This window comes from Condylura cristata, unplaced genomic scaffold (genome assembly GCF_000260355.1).
Source record: "Condylura cristata isolate star-nosed mole 26May11 unplaced genomic scaffold, ConCri1.0 scaffold00006, whole genome shotgun sequence".
In the NCBI taxonomy this organism is placed as follows: Eukaryota; Metazoa; Chordata; class Mammalia; order Eulipotyphla; family Talpidae; genus Condylura; species Condylura cristata.
Window position 1 is genome coordinate 14,548,093 of NW_004567107.1, and position 17,151 is coordinate 14,565,243.

The 17,151-nt window shown below is 56.0% G+C and overlaps 1 protein-coding gene across 6 annotated transcripts in view; it reads left to right on the plus strand.

Moving 5' to 3' along the window:
* Positions 1-10,388, plus strand: part of DFNB31 (deafness, autosomal recessive 31) — a 70,973-nt gene extending 60,585 nt beyond the window's left edge. For 2 of the 6 annotated variants that reach the window (XM_012721421.1, XM_012721424.1), the window contains 6 exons: positions 1,233-1,415; positions 4,466-4,537; positions 6,197-6,731; positions 8,449-8,630; positions 9,146-9,268; positions 9,559-10,388. In XM_012721421.1, the coding sequence (XP_012576875.1) occupies positions 1,233-1,415; positions 4,466-4,537; positions 6,197-6,731; positions 8,449-8,630; positions 9,146-9,268; positions 9,559-9,741 (1,278 nt within the window). In that variant the 3' untranslated portion in view covers positions 9,742-10,388. The remainder of the gene's footprint in view (positions 1-1,232; positions 1,416-4,465; positions 4,538-6,196; positions 6,732-8,448; positions 8,631-9,145; positions 9,269-9,558) is intronic. The other 4 variants (XM_012721425.1, XM_004677406.2, XM_012721422.1 and 1 more) reach the window with 3 other exon arrangements.
* The last annotated feature ends 6,763 nt before the right edge of the window (positions 10,389-17,151 follow it).

Genomic DNA, 17,151 nt, shown 5'->3' on the forward strand with positions numbered 1-17,151 from the left:
CTCGGTTTCCCCATATACAGAAGGGGGAAGGGCCGCACCACTCCTTGCCTCTGGTGTCTTTTAGGGCTGGGGCAAGGAAGTCTGTTGTCCCGACACAGGGATGAAAAGGCAAGAACAAGGAACTGCACATAGCACCTCTATGTAATGAAGGATGGAGGCCTAGCAGCCTGGGCATTGGGGTTGGGGGAGGCGGGAGGGGCCCTCTGGCTTGCGCCTGGGCCACAGGAGGCCTTCTGGAATCCCACACACAGAAGAACAGTGCGCACCAGTGGCTGCCTCTCAGCCGTTCATTTTATTTTGTCCCCCACTGCCCTCAAATGAGACTTCTGAGATATTGGGAGGAAAGAACTGGGGGGGGGGGCACAATGGTAGCAGCCTCCTGCCTGCCCTTGTGGGTGACCTTGGGCACCTGGGCTCTCCTGTCAGAGCCCCAGTCTCAGCTACGGAGCAGAGCAGGTGAAGGGTCCCCCTAACAGGACTCACTGAGCCGCCCAGCCCTCAGCTGGGCTCTGACCTCAAAGGGTGCAGGGGGAGAGAGGCCCCAGGGAGTTGGGGTGGGGGTGGCCAGGACATGGGGGCCGCTCCCGCGTGAGCTCTGACCTTGGTCCTTCTCTCGAAGCCTCCTCCAGGGTTTCTGCTGACACATCCCCTGGGTTCTTAACCTGCTGTCTGCAGCTATTTCAGATGCACAAGAAACATGGCTCAGGACTTGGGGCTCCTGAGCGTCTGGATTCAGCAGATGGAGTGTGGCAGGGCCGGGCTCCGGCCCGTCTGCCGTTTGCTCTACTTCAGGCCTCCCTCAGAGGGCTAGATATTTGTCCCCACACCACCTTCACCATCCCTCCCTCCCCCTCTCCCTCCCTCCCATCCCGGCTTTCATCGCTTCTGGAATACCAGTAAAGGCAGAGACTTGATCCCGTGACAGTACTCGGGCCCTATCCAATTCCAGGCCCCAGGTAGGGCTGTATGGGCTTAGGGGGTCACCCTGATCTGGGCGAGAAACCTGATTTGCTGAAGAATGGCTGTGTGACCTTGGACAAATCATTTCCCTCTCTGAGCTTAAACATAAAAGATGAGCCAGGGAACCAGTCACAGAGTCTCTTGAGTCAGTGCTCATGGCATCTGCCGGGCAGGGGCCTGGCACTCATTAGCCACCCACCACCACCCCTGACCCCCCCAGGGGTGGGTTCTCTGATATCCTTCTTTCCAAGAGAAAGTCCCACTGTCCCTAGGGTGTGCAGCGAAGACGTGCTTGTGTTGCCGGCTTCTGGATCCTCCCTCTCCCCCTCCCGTGGGCCCTCTTACAACTGCCAGCACCATCAGTGATTCTGAACGGGAGTTTGTGGGCAGCTGCTGTGTGCATGGCCTTCGGCAGGATGTTGTGGACGCGTGGACCTGCTCATCTCTGTATCCCTGTGAGTTTTCCTCCTCAGCCAAGCGGCCTGGTTAATGCTTACGGAGCAACTAAATGAACACTGAGCGCTCCTGGCGTACCAGGCCAGGGCAGAATCCCGTGACCTAGGTCTCCTCAGGGACTGTCACCTGACCTCCAGGGTCAGGTTGAATGCCTGGTGGCTCCATGAACTCTGTGCCCCCTCTCCGGCCCCCCACCTGGCCTCAGGCCCCTCCCGGGCGTGGCTGGGACTTTGCCCAGCTTTAGGCAGTGCTTGCTGTAAGCCGCCCTGCCTCGCTGCCATCCATCCTGTGGCCAGCTGGACCGTGTCCGGGGAGCTCTGGACTCATCGTGGTTTTGGAGTAGGGGTGCATGGGCGGGCATTCTTCCCACTGAGGTGTCCCCACTGGCAGGCATCTGGCTGCTGAGAATTTGCAGGTCCCCCCCACCCCCCTCACAGACGGCGCCAGGTTCTAGGTCAATACACCAGCCGCCTGAGGGAAGTACTGCTCTTCCCCCACTTTGCAGATGAAGAAACCGAGACTCAGATTTGCCCACCGGCCCTGGCAGAGCTGGTGGGACCTCGAGGAAACCAGACCAAGTGCCACTGGTCAGCGAGAGAGCACCTCTCCCTTGGGCCTCTGCTGGCTTGGCAAGACCAGGGCTGTCAGCAGTGTCCTTCCTTGAGGCCGGGTTGGTGAGGAGACAGGTCGGAGGGAGCGGGAAAGTATCAGGAGGCAGAGAGTTGCACAGAAGGTTTTCGGGCCAAGAGTCCCAAGCATCTCTCAATCAGTGGGTCCCCCTGACAGGCCTTTGTGACCCCAGCGTTCAAGCCTCTGGGAGGACATTTGGGCTGGAATCAGTGCGCAGTGACCTGGCAGCGTCTGCCCTAGGGGTATGGCACTGGAGGGCACCTTCACGCCCCACCTGCCATCTCTCCCCCTTGAGCCAGCTTGCCTGCTGTCCAGGGTGGCCCGCTGCCCCCACCTTGCCTGAGTGCCTGCTCGGACTTCTTCCGTCAGGCCAGACAGACTGTGGGCTCATGAATGGGCCTGGTAAATGCAAGTCAGCGCTGTCCTCCACCCTGAGGCTGTGGGAGGGGCTGGCCTTCGCAAGTCCTGTCCGCGGGCTCTCCCAGGGGAGCCGGACAGAGAGCAGGCCCATCTCTCAGCAGGCCGTGATGATTGTCACACAGAAAAGGAAGCAGGATTGGGGATAGGGAGGGCTGGGTGCATGGCGCGGGGAGAGGTGTGTACCTGCACGCTTTTTTTAAGATAGGGGTGCTCCAGGAGACCTTCCTGAGGTCAGAACTAAATGAAGTGAGGGAGTGAGGCTGGAACACCGAGAGGAAGGAGGCTGTCAGTGCAAAGGCCCTGGGGCAGGGGGACTATTCCTCACCCTGTTGGAGGGATAGTAAGGGCCCAGTCGCTGGGCACCATGAGTGTAGAATTTGGAAGCTTCTCCAGGAAAAATGGAAAGACCCTGCAAGATTATGAGCTGGGGAGAGTTGTTACCTGACTGAGGTTTTAAGGATCTTAACCTGTCTGCTGGGTAAAGTATATTTATTTCCCCTCATGCACAAAGAGGGGAAATAAAGCAGCGTGGGGAGTGGAGATTATCTGAGTAGGGGGTGTTATTTAAATAAGGTTATGGAGGAGGTAAGCATACAAGAGGCTATGTCTTATGGATGCCCAAGGGGAAGAATGTTCCAGGCAGAGAGAGCGCAAAGGCCCTGACATGTCTGCATTGCTTCAGCATGGCTAGAAAGGAAGTGAGCAAAGGGGACAGTCACTGAAGAGAAACTTGAGTGTGTCTCCATAGCAACCCACTGCCCGCAGGCTCAAGTCCAAGCAGCTCCCCGATTGACAGGTGGAGCTGCCGGAAGATTCCCAGACATCCTCTGTCCTTCCTGTTTTATGCATGTTCTTCCCTCTGATATACCCTTCGTTCCCTCTCACTCAGCCCACCTACAGAACTCAGCTTTACACAATGCCTCCTCCTCCAGGAAGTCTTCCTTGATAACCCCTCTCTGCTTGCTTTAAATGCCTGTCTTCCCTCACTCTCTGCAGGCTCTTCCTGCTTGTTGGTGCAAACAAGGGTGGTATCTCCCCTCCTCTATGTTCCCAGTACCTGGTTGTTCCAGAGGTTTGAGGTTGTCTATATTGACTGATGTCTTTGAGACTTGGTGTTTGTCGGGAAACTTGTGATTTCTGGTCCCAGTGGGATGGAAACAAATGGGCTCATGGCAGTACTATACAGTTTCCCAGAGCTGGCCTAGAGATCACAGCTCACGGTCAGTCGAGGGAGCACTAGGCTTCTGGTCAGTTAGGGAAGGAGGAAAGAAATGGGCATTTGTGCAAAGTAAGGCCCATTTAAACCTTCACCACCCCCTTCAGGTTAAAACAACTAAAATCAGGGCCCTCCCGGTGGCGCAGCGGGTTAAAGCATAGCACTAAGAAGCTAAAGCCACTTCAACGTGAGTTCGATCCCCGCCTGCCCCGGAGGTGACCACATGGCGCGGCAGACCTCTCCTGGCCCACCCGCTGCTCTCCTCAGCAGTGTACTTCTCAGTCAGGCTGTTCTGCCCCCCCCCCCCACTCTGTCTCTGGTGAATCCTCTCACCGCCCCTGCACCTCTAGCCTGTACCCCAGTTCTGTATGTATAAATAAATAAATCTTAAAAAAAAATACTAAAATGAGGAGATTTTCTCAATCCACTTCTTATCTGATTCTTGCCATTATGCACCTTCCTGGGATCCTGACAGGGAGCAGTGGAGGGGAGGGGACTGGAAGCCGTCAATTGTGTTGTGTTGAACACAGCACTCTGGCCAAGCCCCAGGAATTCCCAAACAAGGCTGGAGATACCTGAGAGCATCGGCAGATAGTCCAGGGGAGGCCCAGACAGTCTTAAAGAGAGTTGACATGACTTTTCTGGCCCAAAGTGAATTCTGCTGGAATGGGGCTTGTCACAAGTCGCATAAACCACATGAAGGTATTTGGTGCCCTACAGAGCAAACCATTTCTTCTCCTCTCAGCTTATATTTCCTCCCATTGTTTTCCTCTCCATTTCTAGAATACTCTGGACCTGGAGGAGACTGGTGAGGCCGTCCAGGGCAATAGCAGCACTCTCCCAGATGTCTCCCTGGTAAGACGCTCTCTGGCCCTTTGCTGGGGTTTCACCTTGTGCTGTCTGCCTGAGGCCTGAGGGCTGGCTCTGAGGGGAGGGAGGGCCAGGTACCTGACTCACTGTGAGCTCGCAGGCGAGGCCTCAGGCCTGTGCATGGGTGTGTGACACTGTGTCTCCAGCCAAGGCCAGAATGGCTATTCTGAAGAATTTTTTTTTTTTAAGATTTATTTATTTATGGATACAGAACTGGAGTACAGGCCAGAGGTGCAGAGACGGTGAGAGGATTCACCAGAGACAGAGCAGGGAGCAGAACAGGCAGATAAACAAAGTACACTGCTGAGGGGAGCAGCGGGCGGGCCAGGAGAGGTCTGCCACGCCATGTGGTCACCTCCGGGGCAGGTGGGGATCAAACTCATTCGGAAGTGGCTTTAGCCTCTTAGTGCTGTGCTTTAACCCACTGCGCTTCAGGGAGGGCCCTGTTCTGGAGAATCTTAAGAGGAGATCCGCCTGTTTGATTTTGGGCCAGGCTGGTGTTTACTTTTGATACGTTATCTGAAGGAGGTTGTCGCAGTCGGTGCTGACATCTGGGGCACGTGGCAAGACTCTCCGAAGAGACCCTGACGTGGTGCTGGGAATAGCAGCCTGGGCAGCTGCTCTGTGATGGAGACCCCCATGGTATTTGAACGGCCGGGGCTCAGGACCCCATTGTCTGGGTTCACACCCCACCTCTGCCACTGACTGTGTGACTTTGGGCAAGTTTCTCAACCTCTCTGTGCCTCAGTTTTTCCAGTTATAAAGTGGGTGGGCCTCCCTGCTGGCACAGGGGTTAAAGTCTCAACACGCTAAAGCTCTCCTCAGCCACTGCAGCATGAGTTCGATCCCCGGCCAGGGAGCTGACCTACATGGCACGGCAGACCTCTCCTGATCTGCCTGCTGCTCCCCTCAGCAGTGTATTTCAATAGATCTGCCTGTTCTGCTCCCCACTCTGTCTCTGGTGAATCCTCTCACTGTCCCCCCACTTCTGGCCTCCGCCCCAGTTCTTTTATATACAAATAAATAAAAATAAATCTTAAAAAATAAAGTGGGGGTGGTAATGGGATTATTTATCCTTAAGTCTGTTGCCGAGGAGAACTGAGTTCATCAAGCATTTGGAACAGCACCGCTGCTGCTGCTCACCAGACACCAGGATGTTGCAGCCCTCCCTTCCCCCCATCAGCTGGGCTGCTGGGCACAGCTTTCCTCCAGCCCCAAGTCCACTTGCGGCGGCTGTGCCCGGTGCCTGCCTCTGTCCTGTCGATTCTCACTCCCTCCAGACACCCCTTCCCTAGATGCCCAAGTAGCGCCCTGAAAAGTCACAGAAATCTCTCTTTGTTTTTCCATCCGCTGCATCCCACCTCTAAGTCTTGCCCCCATGACAAGCCTGGCTGATGCTAGGAACTTCGGTTCCCAAAGGTAACGGTGCCACCCCCAGAGACGCCCGCCAAGATCCAGATGCTTATCGCGGCGGAGATGCGCGGAGAAGTTTTCCACTCGGGCTGCATTATTCAGAGCATCTTGGCTAGGAGCCAAGCGAGCGCGACAGAATTCCAGCCCCGGCTTGGCCCCGCTAGGCTGTGTCGCCCCTCTTGCGCCGCCATGGGCTCAGACGCCTTATACTCCTGTTGGGTCTTTTGGCAGGATGACGTCAAATCCCCCGCCGAGGGGCTGCCCGGCTTCCAGCCGCCGCCCCCACCACCTCTGGGCCCCAGCCACGACGGTCTGCTCACCCAGCCCAGGAAGCCGGGCCCAGAGGACCTCCCGCCGCCTTCCTCCTCGTCCTCGCACTCTGGCATTGTCTTCTCTGCTCCGCAGAGCTGCAGCCCTCCGGGGGGCACCGCGCCTGCCCCAGGGCCCCCCTCGACACAGGACCCTCCCTCCTCTCCCATCTACGCCTCTGTCTCCCCAGCCAGCTCCGGCTCCAAGAGGCCCATGGATGCACACCTGGCCCTGGTCAACCAGCACCCCATTGGCCCCTTCCCGAGAGTCCAGTCTCCCCCGCACCTGAAAAGCTCCGCTGCTGAGGCGGCCCCGCCCGGAGGCTGCCTTCCACCACCCTCCCCCTCTGGCCGCCCAGACCCGGCTGGCACGAACCAGCACTTTGTCATGGTGGAGGTGCACCGCCCGGACAGCGAGCCCGACGTGAACGAAGTGAGGGCACTGCCCCAGACACGCAGTGAGTACCAGCGGCTGTGGCGCCCGGGGGGCTGTGTGACCCGGTCCCGCCCTCTGAGTGCACCCATACACTCATACAGTGAAGGGGGTCCCCGGCGCTTGCCTAAGGAGGGGTCTTCTAGGCCAGTGTCAGGGGTCCTGAGCCACTGAAGGGCTTGGGAGTCAGGGCTGGATTTGAATCCTGGCTCTGCCATTGGCAAGCAGGCAAATGAGGACAGTGACTATGGACAGGTGTCTGGACAGGTGTGTGCCTCTCTAGTCTCCTTTCCCATTGAGGGGTACTGTGTAGGACAGGGTGCCCCCTCCCCCACCACCCTGGTCACCCTGCATTCACCTAACAGTCTTCGTGATAAGAGTGGAGCTTGTGGAGGGCAACGGGGCTCCTGTTCTTTCTGCCTCCAGGGCCTGGCAAAAGGCCTTTCTGGAGAAAGGAGGGAGTTGAGACTGCAGTCTCTAGGCCCTTGGGGTTTCAAGGCAGAATTAAGGGACCGGATGGATCTTTGAGACACCCGGAGGCCAGTCCGAGGCAGTAGCCCAAGTTCCCAACAGCTGTCCAGCTGAGGAGGTGGAGGGGAGATCCAGCTTGCTGCTCACTGAAAGCCCGAGTGTGCCCTCAGCAGCTTCTGTCCTCCCCCCTCTTCCAGTTAGCTAGTGAATTGGGTGCATTTTGCTGGCATCTGCTGCCATCTTGTGGCTCCAGTAATACAAGGGGTCCCGCTGTGGCCAGGGAGGGGGACCAGGTCAGGAGAGGTTAAGGGTGCCGCTGTGTGACCAGCCATGGGCAGACTCTGGTGCAGAGTGCTGGTGAGGGGAGGCAGCTGAGCAGGGAGAGGCATTGTGTGGAGAGAAAGGCGAGCTGTATGGAGAGAAAGCCCAGCTGTCCTGACCCTGGGGCCGCCTCTAGACCCGGCACTGGCCAGAGCAGCAGTGTCCGAAGCCGCTTTCTTTGGGCTGTGCCAATAGCTCATCTAGTCCGACAAACAGCTTCTGAGGCTGGTACTATTATCACCCCCTTTTCACAGATGAAGAAACTGAGGTGAAGGGCAGTAGTTATGGACCCCAGCAGCCTGGCTGTCTCTCTTCTGGGGACACCGTCACTCCAGACGCGGTGTGTGTTAGTCTTCGTGGCTGGGCATCATTGTGCCTGTGTGAGAACAAGAACATGGAGGCTCAGAGAGGCTGTGTAACTCACCCAGGGCGCACAGCTAACTAGAAAGGACTCAGACCTGACCTGACCGGGCAACCTGCCAGACTCCAGTGTGTGTGCACCCCCAACCCAGGGCCTCGAGCTCCAGCTAGGCCGTTACTTCAGCACATAGTGCAGCAGCTGCAGTTTAGCTGTGAACCAGAGGGCGTCTGTCCCGCACTCAGCTCAGGACTGTCAGGGCCGAGCAGGGGTACAGACTCGGCAGACTTCCCATTATTTTTTCTCTAGACGTTAGAACTTTAGCTTTTATGTGAAATCTCCTAATTTGACAGTCTTTGAGTGAATGAAAAAAACAAAACCCTCTGTGGGCTGGGTTGATCATGTTCCTCATTATGCCGAGCTCAGGCCTTAGTAGGGTGATGAGGGATCTCTCCGGCCTCCAGCCCCAGGGCCCCGTCCTTCCTCCGCCATCTTTGCCTGGGTGTCTAGTCAGCATTCCAACCACCTCCTCCAGAAGCTCCCCCCGACTTCGGCTGGATAAACCATACTCTTCCCTTGTCTCCCCTCCCAGCAGCCTCTACGCTCTCCCAGCTCTCAGACAGTGGACAGACCCTGAGCGAGGACAGTGGTGTGGATGCCGGCGAGGCAGAGGCCAGCGGCCCAGGCCTCGGCAGGCAGATGGCATCTTTCAAGAGCAGGAGCAGCAAGGAACCACCTCGGAATGAGAGGACCCCAGAGGGGGCCACCAAGCCGGTGAGCACAGAACGGGGTGCAAAGAGCTGAGGGGAAGGCAGGTCCCTAGGGGAGAGCAGCAGGCCCCCCACCTAGTTCCGCTTGCTGAGTGGCCAGGAACATGAGTCCCCAGCATCGTGAGCGTTCAGGAAGACCACAGCATTAGGATCCTGGAAGCCTTCTCCGCTGAAACTGGCAAGCCAAGTGCTGAAGATTGGGCTTGAGAATCTTTAAGCTCCACTCTGATGTGGTCTGATAGTTGAGGCAGCCAGGCCTGGGTTCATCTGGGGGTGCCACCACCAGGCAGCCACCGTGGGGAGCCACCTAAACTCCTGAGCCTCTGGTCGATTTGTAGAATGAGTGGGATGAGGACACCAGCTGTAGCTTTGGGCTTGGCCCACCCGAGGCCCCCAACATGGGGTTGGGGTCTGAGCCCTGCTGGCCCAGAGGCCTGTCATGGCCAGCCCAGCCCCGCGCCTGGCCAGACCTGTCAGCAGAGAAAGCCCGAGTCAGCGTCTTCTTCCTCACCTCCGCAGCCCGGACTGCTGGAACCCACCTCCACGCTGGTCCGCGTGACAAAGAGTGCGGCCACTCTGGGCATCGCCATTGAGGGGGGCGCCAACACCCGCCAGCCCCTGCCCAGGATCGTCACAATTCAGGTATGTCTCCTGGGACCCTACTGACCATCCCTCCCCTCCCCTCGACGGCCCCTTTCTCAGCATCCTGGGGGAAGCTTCAAGCCCCAGAGGTGAACTGTACCCAGGGGCAGACCCGGGCTCAGATCACCCTTCTTCTAGCCGAGCCTCAGTTTTCCTAATCAGGACAATGGACATTCAGGCGGCAGCTGCCTGCTTGAGTGTGTCTGGCCTGGCCTGACCTAGTGCGTGGCCAGAGCCGGGCGGGCTGCGCCCTCAGATGCCGCGAGTGCTCTGTCTCACCCCCCCTGCAGCGAGGTGGCTCAGCCCACAACTGTGGGAAGCTCAAGGTGGGCCACGTGATCCTGGAGGTGAACGGGCTGACCCTCCGTGGCAAGGAGCACCGCGAGGCCGCGCGCATCATCGCAGAGGCCTTCAAGACCAAGGAGCGCAACTACATCGACTTCCTGGTCACCGAGTTCAATGTGATGCTCTAGGGGCCGAGGCCTGCAGGCCTCCCATCGCTGCCCAGCCCTCGGCCGCGGTCTCTCCTCCCTCCTGGCACCTTGAGGGGCTGGGGCTGCATGGCCATGGTCACAGGAAAACATCCCCCCACTCCCTCCCGACCCACTGGTCCCAAACCCGGAGAAGAGAGTCGGGAGAGGCAAACAGACGTCAGGCCGGGATCTGCCTGGTATACAGTAGGCGCTCAATACCAGTGTGGGCTGTGTGAAGAGGAGGGGCAGGCTACCTGTGTCTCGACATGTTTACTGAGGCCTGCCAGGGCCTGTTACCCCAGGTTGGGTGGGGGGGGGGCATCTGCTAGGACCTGCCCGATCCCAGATACCCCAGCCTTTGTCTGGAGTGAGGTCACAGGAGAATTCGTGGACCTGGCCCCTATTGGGGGCAGGCGCATCTTGCAGGACCTTTAGTGCCACAAATAAGCATCAAGCACTAACCCCCCCCCAAACCTCCTTTCCTCCTAGTTCCTTACCCCTCACAGTATTTATTTATTTCCCAAGGACCCAGCTTCCCACACACCCCAGTCTATGCCAGAGGCCTTGCAGGCGACCAGCAACGTCAGTGTATTTATATACAGAGCTTATGACTTTAATTTTTCAATAAAGAGATCTGAACAAGCTTAGAGGCCAGTGTTCGTGTGACCTCCCGGTGCGGCCAGGGCTTCGTGAGGGTGGGGAGGACAGCACTGCACAGCAGTGTCCTCTGGTGCTGTCCCCAAGTGCAGTCTGCAACATGAGGGTGCTTGGGAGGGTTGGGGACCCTCGGACCACGCTGCATCCCGGAGTGTCTTCATCAGCGGTTCTTCGCAGATAATAATGCCTTCAGATTACAACACACAGGACGTGTGTGGGGGGTGGGGGGGGGAGGCAGGGTGAGCAGCTCAGCCTGTTGGGTCTGATCTCAGTCTTAAGACTCAGAGAGGAGGTGGGTCTCAAAAGCTGACTCTGAAATGAGGCTTTGTACTCCAGTGACTCTTTAAGGAAGACCCCCCTGTGTGTATGTCCTGGAGTGTGAGTCAGGCCTAGTGCTGTCCACACTCAGAGCAAAAGGACGAGGTCTTTCACTGTGGCCACTCTCTGAACAAGGCCTGGGGGGAGAGGCCAGAACGTCCCAGACTCTCTCTGCTCTTCTTGTACAGGTCCGTCTGTTTCAGAGGCAAAGCCAGTGGGAATGTGAAGTGAGAACACCGGGAGGGGTGGGAGCAAGCCAGCAAAAATGGCCGCTCCACAGCCTCAGTGCTCATCCCCAGTGCCCAGTTCCTACCCACCCACCCCCAGTTTCCCTGGGGCCAGGCGAGGTTGAGGAGTCGTGCCTTGTCCAGCCAGTGTCCCAGGGCAGTGGATCAGGGGCAGTTAATTCCACAGATCTGCACCTACTCCAGCTCTTTGCTCTTCTCAGCAGTCTCCTGCTTCAGCCTTCACAGGCCAGAACTGGGCTCCACTTCACCTCTGAAGCAGCCATTTCCCTGAGGCTCCAGGCCCTCCAGGGACACTGTGTCCTCCCTAGACCCATTATTATTATTCGCTATTATTACTATTATTCTCCTGCAGGGAAGAATAACCCAGCTTGCTGCAGAAGATGTTTTCCCAGGCCCGCATCGGGCGTCAGAATTTCATGTACTCATGGGCAAGTGATTTTGCTCTTCTGAGCCTCAATTTCTCCATCAAATGGATGTGGCCCATTGAACAATGGCACCCCTCCCCCAGTGTCCAGATTCCAATTCCTGACCCTGTGAATGTGACTTCCTATGGCAACGGGACTTTGCTGGTGTGAGCTGCTCCGAGTTTGTACTCTCATAAAGTAGGACAAGAATTGGTTTCCGGAACTTTTGCCTTCTGGAATTCCTGGTCCTGATTCTGGCCCACTACGGGTGAAGGTCCCCCTCCCAGTGGAATTTTAAACACCAAAAAAATTCCTTTTCAAGTGGGTGTAGAAAGGGCAAATTGCTTGCCCGAAGTTGCATCGCTAGGAAGTGGTAGAGGTCAAATCTGGACCCACAGCTGTCTGAGGTCCACAACATAAAGTCCCAGGACAAGTATGTGTCCTGCTGTCTCTCAGAGACCCAGTAGCATGGCTAAAGACAGCTTTGAGCATGAAGGGAGGGAGGGAAAGGAAGTTAATCGTGGCCACATGTATCCATGGCACCAACATCTGGGTAACATCAGAACAGGGGTGGGGAGGCACAGCGAGAGTCCAGGGTCTGCTGCTAAATGAAGAGGAAGGCAGGGAAAGGGTGAGGTTTTTTGACCTGTCCAGTCAAGTTCCAAGTTGGCCTTCAAGTAATGTGGAATCCCTTCTGCTTAGGAAGAAGAGGGCTAAGACGTAGAGGAACCCAGCGTAGGGCGTACAAGGACAGAGAAGGGGGCACAGACCACAAAGTTCAACACCTGAGATCAAATTCCACTTTAACCATGTCTTAGCTGTGTGACCTGGGACAAGTCACTTAACCTCTCTGAGCTTCAGTTTCCCCATTTCAAATGGGTAGCATAAAGTTAATATAAATTGCTGGCTGCTTATGACATAGAAGCTATTACTTTGACTACTGTTAGTGTGTGTGTGTGTGTGTGTGTGTGTAGTAACCTACAACTTGGGGAACTAGGAAGAGCTGCTTGCCAAGAGGAGAAAGAACTGGGCTTTAACATGCTGGGTGAGGCATGTTAAAAGTCACTTCCTGTCTCAGGCTGGTTAAGCTCCTGTAACTGAATTGTGGAGGGGCTCTCTGAATTGGTGACATTGATTTATTTCTTAAGGACCTGGTGCTATGCGTATGTACTCCTTTCAACAACCCTTAAAGCCAGGAGGGGTGAATCCCATTTACCTGAAGTCCAGCGGCAGAACTGGGGTGAGCTCCTTGGCTAGTCTGACACCTTAGATCTTTCTCCTTGGCTATCCTCCTGCTCTTGTCAGTGGACAAAGGATTTTTGTCCTGTACTCACTGCAGGAACTTGGACCAGGTCTTGTTTCTCTCTGGCCCGGGGTGGCCCTGCTCATCAAACCTCGAGTTGGACTGGAATCAACTTGAGGAGTGATGATAATGTGTATATCACAGGAAAGGACATAACATAGGAGTTTGCAACGGTGCCTGATACATGAGCGCATGCCTCATACATGAACGCATGCACTTACTGCCACAGAATGAAGCAGTCCGGTTCAGCTATGACAGCTGGTCATTTCTAGCGGTCATTTCTGCGGTTCTGTGCGCGAGCGTAACTACTGTCGTAACTCCAGCCTCAGTCGTCAGTCTGCACCGAGTGGACTGTGAAAAGTGATGCGAGGTCAGATTTGAGATTTTCCGGCTGGGAGTCGGGTCTAAATGCTTGGGGGGGCGGGCCGCAGGCGACCTCTTCTCTGCGATTGGTGGAACTTCCCGAGGAGCCCCGCCCGTCACAGGCCAGTCTCAGGGACTAAAGCAAAGAGTCACCGCCCCGCCTCAAGCCGGGATTGGAGGCCTTTGTTTGCCGCTCAACTCCAGGAAACCACCCGCGCGGCGCCGGCAGGTGAGACGTGGGGAGGGGCTCGCGGTGGGTCCTGGGCTGGCCCCCGCCCCACACTCGGTCTCAGTTTTTCGGTCGCGGGAATGGGGAGGGAGAGTGGACAACGCCGACGCGCTCCGACCCAGCGCGGGGCGTTGCTTTCGTTCTTTCGCACGTGGGAACCCCACGCGCTCTGGAAGTAGACAGATCGTGGCACGGGGAACTGGAAGGAGCCGTGGACCCGCCACCGGGGCCGGTTCAAACCCAGCGGGCTGTGGGGCTCCGCCCTTCGCGCCTTCCAGCCTCAGTCTCCACCTCCGCACAATGGGGGCGTTGCGTTTTTCTCCAGTCTCCAGCTCCCGAGCTGGTCGCTGGGTGGAGGAGTCCCCAGGGGACCCGGGGGTGGTCCTTGGCTGGGCCTTGGGCTGTGTTTGACTGGAGGCGTGGCCGGGGTAGCTGTGGTTACACGGGAGGTGGGACTTCACTGTCCTGGGATTTGTGTGAGATTCGCTCACCCGGCAACAATCCGTGCAGCTAGACGACTTCGAGCCTCTCGGAGCCCCGCGCCCTCCCCAGACGCAAAACGCAAGTTTCTTTTCCTCTTTTTGGTAGGGGGAGGGGTGCAGAGCCAGGGCCAGCAGGGGGACGGACAGCTTCTGCAGTGGCTGGGAGAGAACGGACTTTACGGTAGTAACACCAGTTCCTTCTTTGTATGCAAATGGCAAGACCGAGGACCAGAGCGGCGGCGCCTTGCCCAAGGGTGCACAGCAGAGAAGCGGGGAGCCGGTCTCCTCACTTTGTGATGGGGCTGATACGGGCTTGGCCAGAGTCTGCTTACTGTGCTGACATTGGACAAAACTCTTCACTGCCCCTTCCTTCGGTGTTTGTTGAAAGATATGACTGCCTAGGGCTAGGCGATCATTGCCTAAAAACCTGCTTCTGGGTGAGAAAGTTGGAAAGATTAGTTGATAAGAAAGCCACACTGCTTTGGAATTGTGAAGAGAAGTTGAGACAGGGTCCTGTGAAAGGAGACATTGTTCTCATCCTCTAGAACAGAGTGAGAAGAAATAGCTGAAACCGAAGCATGCAAGACTGAGGTTAGATACATACAGGGACTTCCCAAGAGAATTTTCCAGGCACCTCTGCTGGAGTTGGGTTTACTTTTGTTGGCTGTTGCTTTTGTTTCATCAGATAACAACTTCTGCTCCAACTTCCCAATTGAGGGGGCCTCAAGTCTTTGACCAATAGGGGGATGGACCACATGGTGTTTGGGGGACTCTTTGGGTTCATTTCCAGTAGACAACTCAGTACTGCTGCAGAGGGCGGAGGTGCCCACGTAGGGCCTTTGCTTCTCAAAATCCAGCAGTTTGCATTTGAAACATGTGACTGGGGCTGTGTCTTGCGTGGGGATTTCATCAGCTCCCACCAGCCTGCTTGTACACTGGACAGAGGCATCAGGGTTGAGGTTTCCAGAGAGCTGTGAAGGGTGCTGGCACGAAGGGTATTTAGGAAACTGTATGCAAACAACATTTCAGTTTAACCCCTGGAAGAGGAAAAGAAAGTATTTTTATAGCATCCAGCTGTATCATCAGCCAAAATGCCAGGGCCTCTTTATGTCTGCTCAGAGAGCACTGACCGTGAGTTGGAAGACCTAGGTTTAAGTACCCAATCCATTTTCAGTTTCGCGTGCCTCAGTTTCCCCTTCTGTAAAATGGGCGTGACAGTGTCCATTCAGTACCACGGCCTGTAGTCATTGAACGTTTTGCTCAGGTCACATTCTAAGTCTGGAGATGAGAAAACGAGGCCCAGAGGAAGGAAGGAATAACCACTCGACCACTGGTAATGATAGCCCGTGTGCCTGCCTTGTGACCACAGTGCCAGGGTTTTGCAGCAATGAGTGAGTTCTGCGCGGGCGGGAGCACTTGTCTGTTTCATCACCAGTCACCCCCTACCATCACGCCCAGTACAGAACCTGCACTCAGTAGGTGCTCATTGCATTGTGGTTGATCAAAACCTTTTTGCCTGTGGGGTGGGTAACTGGCCTCATGTACACTTTGAAGCCTCAGGCTTGGAAAGTTTTGGTTACTCCCCTGGGGTCACACAGATCTCCCACGAGGTTAGGCATCTTTACTTAGGGATTTGCAGTGTTACCTGGTGAGAGACTGTGGTGCACACCTCTGCCTTGCCTAACCTGTTGGCAGCTTGAAGTGGGGCAGGAACAGGGTATTTGCAACCTGGAGATCAGTCAATGCCCCCCACTCTCAGGTCTTTGCTTGCTTTCATTTCTTAGGAGAGCTGTGCATCCAGGGTGTTGGGGGTGGAAGGCTGGCCCTGCTCTGTCTGGCACCCCTGGAGATAAAAGGCATCCCAGAGCAGCCAGGGAAGAAGCCCTGGGCCACCACAGGGCCACTCCCCTGAAGTGTGGGGTTGGGAAGGAAACTCAGAGGAGGTTGCTAGCCTGTGGAGTGAGTGTCGGAATGCGGAATGTGTAATGTGTGGCCCTCTGATTTGGGAACAATTCTGAAGCCCAAATTCTAGGCAAAAATGTCTGGCCTTTAACCTGAAAGTGACAGCCCTCAATGATTTTTGAGCAGGGAAAGGCTGACCCAGAATGATGCTCTAGGATTTATCCAGAGGGGAGGGGTGTGTGTGGGGAGGGTGACTAGGAAGAGGTGCTATCTGATCAGAGGAACAGGAGGTTAACAGTGTGCCCCTCACACCCCATTTTCTAACCACCTCCTAGATGGACAGATGAGCCAACATTACTTCCTGTAACTTCACAAGTACATTCCTGAGGAAAGCCTTATCTTCAGTCTGAGGCTGGGGATCATCGAGGTCTGGACATGTGTGGAAAGTCACATCAACAAGATTACATCCAGGACTTTTTGCCCCCAAGCCCTGTGTTTTGTTTTGTTTTTTTTTTTTTTTAAGATTTATTGATTTGTGCATACAGAACTGGGGTACAGGCCAGAGGCTCAGGGGCGGCGAGAGGCTTCACCAGAGACAGAGTGGGGAACAGAACAGGCAGATCGACGAAGTACACTGCTGAGGGGAGCAGCGGGCGGGCCAGGAGAGGTCTGCCACACCATGTGGTCACCTCCAGGGCAGGCAGGAATCCAACTCATGCAGAAGTGGCTTTAGATTCTCAGTGCTGTGCTTTTAACCTGCTGCGCCACCAGGGAGGGCCTAAGCCCTGTGTTTTTAATCCCCTGCTTGCTTTTCTATCTGGACCTGCAGTTCCACCTTGGCTTTGGTCTTCCTTGCCAAGTGTCAGCCAAACTGCAGCTAAGAGAGACCCCTGCTCTCCGAGTGGCCTCTTCGGGCCCCTAGATCCTTGGCTGCAGTCCTCTGCTGAGCCTGTTTCAGGGGAGGGTCAAGGCCATGGCAGGATACCCAACTGTCAGTCACCCTTGAGTCTTGCAACCACCACCAAGGAGCAAGACAGAGAGGGGGCCTCTGGGTCCAGGCGGCTGCACCCAGTCACCCTAAATCAGTGAATCGCTTGGAGCGTAACGCTTTACTTCTGGATGTAGAACCAGCTCTGTCCCTCGGATGCGGTGTAACTTGGGGCAAGTTGTGCAACCTCTCTGGGCCTTTCTTTATCTGTTAAATGCCTAATTATGCGATGTCACATATCCCTGCCTGTCGCACAATGAGTGCACATGCAGGAAAGAATACCTGGCATCAGGGTCCAAACGGAAGAAGAGAGGGGTGGGGTGGGGCAGGGTATCCGAGCTACACAGGGCCTCAGAGCCCAGCGTCTGGCCAGGCTGTCCAGGTGTGGAGGCCGAGACAGCCCAGCCCAGGGCTCCTCAGGACAGGGAGCTACGCTCGTCCCTTGGCTGAGGCAGGCTGGTTTGTGTATGTGTGTTGTGTTTTTTTAAGGTAGTAAATGTTTTTTTTTACTCTTAT